This window comes from Somniosus microcephalus, chromosome 5 (genome assembly GCF_052327205.1).
Source record: "Somniosus microcephalus isolate GS21.2 chromosome 5, FLI_Smic_1.0, whole genome shotgun sequence".
Taxonomy (NCBI): Eukaryota; Metazoa; Chordata; class Chondrichthyes; order Squaliformes; family Somniosidae; genus Somniosus; species Somniosus microcephalus.
The window spans coordinates 19,455,471-19,467,113 of NC_140991.1; the positions used below are offsets into that span (position 1 = coordinate 19,455,471).

General features: G+C 50.8%; 1 protein-coding gene across 1 annotated transcript in view; it reads left to right on the forward strand.

The window, feature by feature from the left end:
* The window catches only part of aqp1a.1 (aquaporin 1a (Colton blood group), tandem duplicate 1), a 37,830-nt gene extending 31,299 nt beyond the window's left edge, over positions 1–6,531 (forward strand). Inside the window, exon 4 of the mRNA XM_085987413.1 lies at positions 3,363–6,531. Within this exon, the coding sequence (XP_085843539.1) occupies positions 3,363–3,542 (180 nt within the window). The 3' untranslated portion in view covers positions 3,543–6,531. The remainder of the gene's footprint in view (positions 1–3,362) is intronic.
* The last annotated feature ends 5,112 nt before the right edge of the window (positions 6,532–11,643 follow it).

Genomic DNA, 11,643 nt, shown 5'->3' on the forward strand with positions numbered 1-11,643 from the left:
TCTTGCCATGGAGGGAGTGCAGCGAAGATTCACCAGACTGATACCTGGGATGGCAGGAATGACGTATGAGGAGAGATTGGGTCGATTGGGCTTATACTCGCTGGAGTTTAGAAGAATGAGAGGGGATCTCATTGAAACTTATAAAATTCTAACAGGACTAGACGCAGGAAGGATGTTCCTGATGGCGAGGGAGTCCAGAACCAGGGGTCACAGTCTAAGGATAAGGGGTAAGTCTTTTAGGACAGAGATGAGGAGGAATTTCTTCACCCAGAGAGTGGTGAACCTGTGGAATTCTCTACCACAGAAGGTAGTTGAGGCCAATTCATTAAATATATTCAAGAAGGAGTTGGATATATTTCTTAAGGCTAAAGGGATCAAGGGATATGGGGAGAAGGCAGGGACAGGGTACTGAGTTTGGATGATCAGCCATGATCTCATTGAATGGTGGAGCAGGCTCGAGGAGCTGAATGGCCTACTCCTGCTCCTATCTTCTATGTTTCTATGTTTCACTCATACTCACACACTCACACTCACACACACACTCACACACTGACACACACACTCATGCTCACACACCCATCCACACACTTATACACAGACACTCAGGGCTGGATTTTGCGGGAGGTCAGCGGGCGCGATCGGTGGCGGGTCAGGTGGGAAAGTGTTTTTTTTCCCCAGCGGGTCAGAACTCTGCTGTGAACTCGCCGCCACGCGCCTTTCCCAAATGCCGGGTCTGTCAGCGCTGAGCAGACCCGACACGCAGCAGTGGGGGAGGCAATTAAAATCATTAGTGGCTTGTTTACAGCTGCTTAACAATGGTTTGTTCCCAGCTTTTTGGATTTGACAGGTCGCCCACGGGTTTCCTGCTGTGCCTAGACCTCGTCTGTGAAGCTGAGGCAGGAGGTCAGTGGCCATTGAATCAGCTGATGAGTTGACAGCTTCAAATGGCAAGTCAAAGTTCCCAGCTGATTGAAAAATGTTCACTTAACCACTAGCTTCTCTAAACTGCATTTCCACTACAGATTCAGAATGGTGCAAGTCTTTACACAAGTTTCCATCTAGTCTGGCCTCATTATCTCGCCCACCATTGACAGATCGCTTCTGTCATCTCTACTTCACCTGCCATCTATTCCATCAGTATGGGTGCCCTTGAAACTCTCTCACCTTGTCCTCAGAATCCCACCACGATCAGCCCCAACACCAGCATCACAAGGCACACCAGCATCACCAACAACAATCTTCTCCGCAATCAACTGATGCTGCACAGGACACAGGGCATCAGCACCCGACCACATTGCTGCCCGGGACGCCAGGGATGGCCTCACCATGGCCAGATTTACTTCACTTGACGCTGTACACCCTGGCTGCCACATGATGCGCCAGGTTGGCACCACCCCACAACAACACCACAAAGCATCCATACAATGTCCAAACCATTCCTTTCACACTCATGACCATTATATCTCACAATTCACTGCAAATCACTACGCCACTTCCAAAGGTCCACACAAATCTGTCCAAGAACGCAAAGTGTTGAAAATAAAGATTTCAATGTTTGACACCACATTAACAGAAACTTTACAGGAACATTGCATAAAACACCCAAGTGCCTACCCTTGTGTGTTGTTAGTTGATATGATTGCACTAGGATGAGGGTGAGTGTGAGGGGTGGCTAGTGAGATGGGGATGTGATAATGTAACTAGAGAGGGATGGGTGGAGGTGCAAGGTAATTTGGTGTGAGTAAGGATGTGCAGGAGCAGGGTAGGGAAGGCAGAGTGATGGGGATGTGATGAGTGGCACAGCAGGATGAGGTTGAGTGTGGCTTTGTACTAATGTTTCGTGATCTACTGAGATCATTGAAAGGTTTGCGCCACTGCAGCCTGGTCCTCCTGCCCACATCCCTGCTTGTGCCCTCCTGTGCAATGTGCAACCAGGCTGCGTTGGTCTCCTGGGGAGGTCTCTTCCGAAGGGAAGAGGACCTCCCTGCGTGCTGTGACTCCCTCCATAAGCATATGGAGGGGGTCATGGGAGAGCCTGGGTGCAGCCCTGTGCCTCTGTGTAGTGCTGGTCAGTGTTTGCAGCACCTCAATGCTGCAGAACACTGACAGCACAAATGTCAAAAGGAAGTTGTCCATGGTCCCTTTAAGGAAACCGGCTGATGACGCTTCATGAAATGACATCATCAGACCCGCTTCCTCTAATTGGCCGGGAAACGCACTGGGCGGGCTTAACAAGCCCTATCAAGGGAACTTCATTCTACAGAGCAGGCTGGAGCCAGCAGTGGGGACGGGACCCGCCACTGACATCACCCGCCACGGACCCGCCGATGTTGGTAAAATCCAGCCCTCACTCACACCCGCACACACTCACACTCACACCCACAAGTACACACTCGCACACTCACACCCGCACACACTCACACTCACACCCGCACACACTCACACTCACACTCACACTCACACCCGCACACACTCACACCCACACACACTCACACTCACACTCACACCCACACACTCACACCCGCACACGCTCACACTCACACTCACACCCGCACACACTCACACTCACACCCACACACACTCATACTCACACCCACTCACACTCACACTCGCACACACTCACACCCGCACACACTCACTCACACTCACACCCACACTCACACCCGCACACACTCACACTCACACTCACACCCGCACACACTCACACTCACACCCATACACACTCACACTTACACCCACACACACTCACACTCACACCCGCACACACTCACACCCACACACACTCACACTCACACTCACACCCACACTCACACCCGCACACACTCACACTCACACACACTCACACTCACACTCACACCCACACACTCACACCCGCACACGCTCACACTCACACTCACACCCGCACACACTCACACTCACACTCACACCCACACACACTCACACCCACACACACTCACACTCACACCCGCACACACTCACACTTACACCCACACACACTCACACCCGCACACACTCACACTCACACCCGCACACACTCACACTCACACTCACACTCACACACTCACACCCGCACACACTCACACTCACACCCGCACACACTCACACTCACACCCGCATGTACACACTCAGACCCACGCACACCCACGCACACACTCCCACACCCATGAACACACCCCCACACACACCCGCACACACTCACACACCCATGAACACACACCCACACACATACCTACACACACCGACTCGCTGTCACCCAGCAACATCAGACCAGCCCCCCCCGCCCCACGGGCCAACACCTCCCCCCATCACCACCACTTCCCCGCCCCCTTCGCTCAGTAACCTCTGTGTTCTTTCTCCCCCAGCTGTACTGGGTGGGCCCCATGATTGGAGGATTCGCCGCCGCTCTGCTCTACGACTTTTTGCTCACCACACGGTTCCGCGACCTGTCCGAGCGGCTCAAGGTGCTGACCAGCGGGCAGACAGAAGAATACGATGTGGAAGGGGAGGAGGACAGTGCCAGGATGGAAATGAAGCCAAAGTAATTAAAAAGGGAAGGGGCGCTCCCACTGGGAGAGAGAAAAACAAAAAGAAAAAAAAGAAAAAATCAGGGTGGGGGGGTGGGGGAGGGGGTGGGGGCGGGTTGTCGGTTTCCGTCTCCGCGCGTGTCGGCTCCGCGCTTTGCCAGGTGGGAAATGCTCGGGGTAACGGGCGCAGAACCGGAAGACCCACCCCCTCCCCCACTTCAGAGACTTTGAGCACAAAACCCAGGCTGACACCCCCAGTGCAGTGCTGAGGGAGAGCTGCACTGCCGGAGGTGCTGTCTTGCAGGTGAGACGTTAAACCGGGGCCCCGACCAATGTTCCTGCGAAGGCGCGCGCGCGCTTGGCCGCACTGTAATCGGAAAGGTCCCGCGCACGGCCGCTCACTGGATTTTACATTGCGAATACCGCCAATGTTCCTTCCTTAAATTTTTTCGGGGGGCGCGCGGTCCCTTTAAGTGGCTGCATTCAAAGTTTAGCTTGACGGGAACACTGAACACCGTGTATGTGCAGAAACTTAAAGGGACCGCGCTTGAAAAGAAACAGAACAAAGCCCAGCTTACGGGGAGCTTTGGCCCTGGCTGCACTGATTCCAATCCAACTTATTTCAATGCCGTGTTTTTAGTATATACTCGTAACTCAGTGTGGGCCCATCCTCGGCCTACCAACTCTACACCCATGGCCCTTGGCAAATTTAATACTCCCTGTGCTTCTGGGAACTAAGAACTTGCATTTATTTAGTGCCTGTCACAACCTCAGCCATTGAAGTGTGCTCACTGTTGTAAGGTAAGGAATCTCGGCAGCCAATATGCGCACAGCAAGCCCCCACAAACAGCAATACGAGCCACGACCAATTAATCTTTTTTTTTAGTGATGTAGCTTGAGGGATCAATATTAGCCCGGGGCACCGGGCTAGGGGGAGCTCCCCTTGCTATTCTTCGAAATAGTGGCCGTAGGTTATTTCACATCCGCCTGCGAGGACAGGTAGGGCTTTTCCGACACCACGGCACCTCCGACAGTGCAGCACTCCCTCAGTACTGCATTGGGAGCATTGAGTCTCATGGAGTGGGGTTTTGACCCCATGACCTGCTGAGCCGGGGGCGAGAGTGCTACCCACCAAGCCAAGGCTGAAACCAGGCCGCTACCTTTGACCTCCAGGCCTCCATTGCTGTTATGGCTGTTGAATCTGTTCACTTCTTCCTTTCTGCTCACCAGCAAATCATGGAATTGTAGAACGATGCAGCACAGAAGGAGGCCATTCGGCCCATCGTGCCTGTGCCGGCTCTTTGAAAGAGCTGCCCAATTAGGCCCACTGCCCTTCCCATTCCCCCACAGCCCTGCAAATTTCTCCCCTTCAAGTATTTATCCAATTCCCTTTTGAAAGTTACTATTGAATCTGCTTCCACCGCCCTTTCAGGCAGCGCGTTCCAGATCACAGTAACTCTCTGCGTAAGTAAACTTCTCCTCACCTGGCCTCTGGTTCCGTTGCCAATGACCTTAAATAGGGACATTATTGAGCGGCGGGTTTATCTCAGCCTCCAGTCGGCAAGTGAAAGGGACTTTATTAAAATGGCACCACGGGCCCTGTAGCTTTTTCTACTTCCAGGGCTGTGAGAGGTCGCCACGGTTACAGCCCAGGGTCCCACGACTCAGGCAAGATCCTGCACTTTCAAGAAGCCAAAGGCGACCATCAGTCGATGGCGCAACTTTCCCAGAGAGTTAAGAAGAAAGGCTTTTATTTCTACAGCGCGTTTCACGACCTCAGGACGCCGCAAAGCGCTTTGCAGCCACTGAAGTGTAGTCACTGTTGTGATGTAGGAAACGTGGCAGTCTATTTGCGCACAGCAAGATCCCACAAACAGCGATGTGACAATGACCAGATCATCTGTTTTAGTGATGTTGGTTAAGGGATAAATATTGACCGGGACACCGGGGAGAACTCCCCTGCTCTTCTTCAAAAGAGTGCCGCAGGATCTTTTACGTCCACCTGAGAGAGCGGATGGGGCCTCGGTTTAACGTCTCATCCGAAAGACGGCGCCTCCGACAGTGCAGCACTCCCTCAGCACTGCACTGCACTGGAGCATCAGCCTAAATTTTTGTGCTCAAGTCTCTGGAGTGGGACTTGAACCCACGACCTTCTGACTCAGGTGAGAGCGCTGCCCACTGAGCCAGGGCCAACTTGTCAAGCAAGACAATGGTTGGGGGATGGCAGGTCCTGTAAAAATGAGTCCGTCGTCCTGATTCTGTTGGCCACTGCTTCCCTCGGCCTGTTTCTTCACTTGGTCCCTTGGCAGCGCATCCGAGACAAGCAGAGACTCACAGACCAGTCGCCAATCCTGGCCAGTCATTCCCGGAGTGCTTGGGAGTGAACCAGCTCCGGGTATTGCAGCTACTGGGGGGGGGGGGGCAGTGGTTGAAGGTACTAAAAAAAGAATGAATGGGGGGATGGTTGGAATACGTCTTCAGACGGAGCACGGTTAGATTCAGGCAGGTGCGTGAGAAGAGTGCGGGGGTAGGGGAAGTGGGGTTCGAGCAGGAGAGGACGATTGGACTCGCCGGCTCGCGTGAGGAACGTCCTGATAGGGAGGCGGAATCAGATTCAGTAGCAACTTTCAAAAAGGGAAATCGGATAAATACTTGAAAAGGAATAAAAATGTGCAGGGCTGTGGGGAAAGAGTGGGGGGGGGGTAGCGGGGCTAATTGGATCGCTCTTTCAAAGAGCCGGCACAGGCACGATGGGCCGAATGGCCTCCTCCTGTGCTGTGAGATTCTAATTCTCAAAGCAGTATAAAAAAAACGAGACGGCGGGAAATATATAATAAGCTAACTTTACTGATCACTTGGCATTTTCTGAAGTTGTGCAAAGTTCCATCACCTTTTTAACTGTCACCATCCCAGTATAATTGTACTGTTCCAGCCCACAGAGATTCCTGGTTTTCTTCTGCACGGCTGGGGGAGCGGGGACGGGGGCGCGAGGCGGGGATGGGGGGGTGGGGGCGGGTGGAGGGGGAGCGGTATGAGGGAGGGACCTGTGGCACTGACTACGACGCGGCGATGGTAACTTAGGCCTCAGGCCTCAACCGCTCGCCTCCCGCGGAAGCCTTCTGGCTCCAGACATCCACCGCGACGATGAGGAAACAATTCCTGGAAGAATTCGGTGTAATCTGCTCTAAATATATATATATGTATGTATAAAAAACACAGCCTAGACCTTCTGATGGAGAGAGCTCTTATTTTCTATACGAAAATGGCACAAAGCCAGAAAATGAGGGTGACGTGAATGGACGGAGGCTCAAGCTGTTTCAATGAGGGGTTTAATCCTGTTAAAATAAGCAGGTTAAAGTCCGTGTTAAAATAGGGGGAACATTGTCCGACTGCATGAAGTGCTGGTTCACTAATATCGGCTACTAATATCCGAGCTGTTATTCATTTGACTCTCAGCTCCCTCTGTGTATTGTTCTCTCTCATATATAGATTATATTTATTGGAATAATTCAAGTATTTCTTTTTTCTACTCAAATAAACTTCTATGTACAGTCACCGCCTGTGTGTATCTTTGAGTTTCTGCTATCAGGCGGGGTTTTTAAAAAAACTCTTCCTTTCAAAACCCCTTCCAGGTTTCTCTCCTCGTCTCCTGGAGGCAGCGTTGGGCCTGATAGTTCCAGGCGAGAATGACGGGTAGGAAAACCCACACGTCGCGATGGCTGGCGCATCGTGACCAGACGCTCCCACCCTACCCCACCCTTCCCCGTTATCCGCGTCCCCCTCCGCAAGATCCCACCCCCTCCCCCAGCCCTCCACCACCTCACAGCCAATCTCCTGGGACAGGCAAATAAAAAAAACAGAGAAGAAACCCAGGGCCAATACCTGAAAAAAGCATACACTGGAAAGTTTCTCTCCGGCCCCAAGACCTTCAATGGAAAGAAGGGAAAGGGGCAGCTGAGCATTTATGAAGCGCTTTGCCACATCTCGCAGAAACGCCTTGAAGCGCTTGCCCCGGAACAGAGAAAGGACTTGCATTTCTATAGCGCCTTTCACAACCTCAGGACGTCCCAAAGCGCTTTACAGCCAATGAACTACTTTTTGAAGTGTAGTCACTGTTGTAATGTAGGAAACGCGGCAGCCAATTTGGGGCACAGCAAGCTCCCACAGACAGCAATAATGAGCTAATCCGATTTTTTAGTGATGTTGATTGAGGGATAAATATTAGCCCAGGACACCGGGGATAACTCCGCTGCTCTTCTCCGAAACAGCGGCCGCGGGATCTTTTGTGTCCACCTGAGGGAGCAGACAGGACTTCGGTTTAACGTCTCATCTGAAGGTCGGCACCTCCGACAGTGCAGCGCTCCCTCAGCACAGCGCGGGAGTGTCAGCCTGGATTACGTGTTCAAGTCTCTGGAGCAGGACTCGAACCCACAGCCTTTTGAACAGCACAGTGACGGTTATCGGGCAGGCCGAGGCAGTAGTCACAGACGATCGCAGCCAAATGAAATCTTGCCCTTACCCGACATCCAAAAACACACATGTGTGCGGCGCTGTGCTTCCATCATAGGTCATTGGGTAAAGATCAGGGGCAGCAACACTGACTGACCTTTCAAGGTTGAAGGGGAGATATTTGAATATGTACTAAATATAGTAAAAGGTTTAATGAGTTTTAAGAACATAGAAACATAGAAGATAGGAGCAGGAGTAGGCCATTCGGCCCCTCGAGCCTGCTCTGCCATTTAATGAGATCATGGCTGATCATCCAAACTCAGTACCCTGTCTCTGCCTTCTCCCCATATCCCTTGATCCCTTTAGCCTTAAGAAATATATCCAACTCCTTCTTGAATATATTTAAGGAATTGGCCTCCACTGCCTTCTGTGGTAGAGAATTCCACAGGTTCACCACTCTCTGGGTGAAGAAATTCCTCCTCATTTCTGTCCTAAATGACTTACCCCTTATCCTTAGACTGTGACCCCTGGTTCTGGACTCCCCCGCCATCGGGAACATCCTGCATCTAGTCTGTCCAGTCCTGTTAGAATTTTATAAGTTTCAATGAGATCCCCTCTCATTCTTGTTGAGAACGCCTTCAGATTCACTGTTGCAACAACAACAACAACTTACATTTATAGCGTCTTTAACAGAGTAAAACATCCCAAGTCGCGTCACAGGAGTGATTATCAAGCTAAATTTGACACCGAGCCACATAAAGAGAAAAGCTTGGTCAAAGAGGTAGGTTTTAAGGAGTCCCTTAAAGGAAGAGAGTCAGGATAAATGGGTCATTTTCAGATTTGCAGGCTGTAACTAGTGGGGTGCCGCACGGATCAGTGCTGGGGCCTCAGCTATTTACAATCTAGATGAAGGGACCGAGTGTAATGTATCCAAGTTTGCTGACGATACAAAGCTAGGTGGGACAGTAAGCTGTGAGGAGAACACAGAGTCTGCAAAGGGATATAGATAGACTGAGTGAGTGGGCAGTAAGGTGGCAGATGGAGTATAATGTAGGGAAATGTAAGGTTACTCACTTTGGTAGGAAGAATAGAAAAACAGAATATTTTTTTTAAATGGTGAGAAACTTTCAAATGTTGGTGTTCAGAGAGATTTGGGTGTCCTCGTGCAAGAAACACAGAAAGCTAGCATGCAGGTACAGCAAGCAACGAGGAAGGCAAATGGCATGTTGGCCTTTATTGCAATGGGGTTGGAGTATAAGAGTAAGGGGGGGCGAAATTCCCCTGGTTTACGCCTCCAGTGGGAGACACTAACGGGGCACAAATGGCTTTCCGCCCCGAGGCAATAACCGCGCCTCCCGCGAAATTCCGCTGGAGGTTAGTGACGGCGCTATCGGGTATCGCCCCGATCTTCTGCGCCCGGAGATCATGAGGTCATCGGCGGGCGCAGCACCTCGGTTGTAGAAATAGGGGTGGGTATACTGGGGTTATTGTCTCTGGCCAATCATAAGTATCTGAGCTGCTCCAGAGTCCCGTGCGGTTTCGAATCGCTCCCCTTTTCTGGTTCTGACCGCTGGACTTATTCAGTAGCGATGTAGACAAAACGAGACTCGTGGTTGGGTGCAAAGAAGACCAGTATTTATTGAGATAAAAAGAAATAAATTGAAAATAATCAATACAGCACCCCTATGCTTAATACAGCACTTTTACTTAATGCAGCACACTTTAACTTAATGCAGCACACTTTTGCTTACTACAGCACACCTTTGCTTAGTACAGCACTCTTTTGCTTAATACAGCAGACTTTTACTTAATGCAGCACACTTTAACTTAATAGGGGAGGAGAAAACGGACACATCGAGGGAAAATTGACTAAAGTTACAATTTAACAAAAATTACCCTTAATTCCCACCCCTTATACCTATCTAGGTTACCTTGTAATAGGCCAGAAAATCTATGCTCCGTGCTCCTGTGGTCTTATTCTTTACCGCCCCGAAGTAGAGATACCCCAGTATTTAAAAGTAACTGCTGGTATTCCACTTCTTTGGGCGGGCTATTGAGTTGTTCTTCTTGCAGGCAGAGCACGGAGGCGAGGCGGCAGAGAGAGAGCGATGGCTTCCCGAGAGGCTATTTTATACCCATTGGGAGCCATAATCTTCACGCCCAAATCCGGATGTATCTGGGCTATACAAAAGGGGTCAAACTGTCCCCATTGACTGCAATGGGTTTGAATGTATTACCCCATTCATTTGACTGGTATTCGCTCAGTTTAAATGTCTTACTGAATTTCAGTCAACAGCACTCAAATGGTTTGTGAACAAACCCATTGTCCTGTGGTCAGTCCAACCGCAATTGATTGACAGCTTTAAGTACTTAAGCCTTTGTGTCAACATTGTAGAGAGTTCTGTAAACAAACATCCATTGTCCTGCGGTGAAACTTCCTAAACTGCAGTTGATTGACAGTTTCAAGTACTTCATGCATTCACACAGGCTGGCGTTTTTTCAAATCCTTTGTAGATATACAAGCAGGCTGTCTTTTGTCTTCTGTCACGAGGTCTGACAGCCATTTTTGATGCTCTGGATTTTTAAGGTATATTCCACCCAGGTTTTCTTTAATCAAAAAAAAAATCTTCGGAGCTGTAGAAATTTTCGAAATTCTTGTGAAACCTTACACGGTAGCACCACGGGAGAAAAATTACCCCGCGTGCCCCCCGTTGCAGCGCCGGGCAATGTTACCGACTGCTGCTGGGGGGGTCGCCAACAGTGAGGACGGCCGATCGCAGGGCGCCACTTAAAGGCGCGGTGGGCGACCGACACGAAAAATAAAATGCCGATTTAAAAAATAAAATTATTTTCGGCCACCGGTCGTGGCGTCCATGCCGCGATCGCTCAGCCCGCCACTCTGCGCGGCACTCCCGCTCCCCGGTTCCCAGAACTCTACAACAAAACCTGCAGAGCGCGCAGCGTGAGGCCCTTCACTTTAATGCAGGGAAAAGCCCCTGCAACGCGGCAGTGCCAGGCGTGGCCACATGTGGTGCTGCTGAGCACATCGCCCCGGATCGGGACATTCCCCATCTCTCGCGCTCCAAGAGGCCGGTGGAGAGCTCGAGTTAGCGCCCCACTTCCCTCTTGGAGCAAAAAGAGGGAATTTAACAAATGTTTGAAAAGGTTAGCGCCTGGCGCTAACTTTCCAAGCATTTTTCACTTAGCGCCCCAAACGGCCCTCTCGGGCAATTTCTCCCCCAGGAAGTCTCGCTACAATTGTACAGGGCCTTGGTGAGACCACACCTGGAGTACTGGGCACAGTTCTGGTCTCCTTATCTGAGGAAGGATATACTTGCCTTGGAGGCGGTGCAACGAAGCTTCACTAGATTGATTCCTGGGATGAGAGGGCTGTCCTATGAGGAGAGATTGAGTAGGTTCGGCCTATACTCTCTGGAGTTTAGAAGAATGAGAGGTGATCTCATTGAAACATTCAAGATTCTGAAGGGGATTGACAGGGTAGATGCGGAGAGGCTGTTTCTCCTTGATGGCAAGTCCAGAACTAGGGGTCACAGTCTCAGGATAAGGGGTCGGCCATTTAAGACTGAGATGAGGAGGAATTTCTTCACTCAGAGGGTTGTGAAACTTTGGAATTCTCTGCCCCAGAGGGCTGTGAATGCTGAGTCTTTGC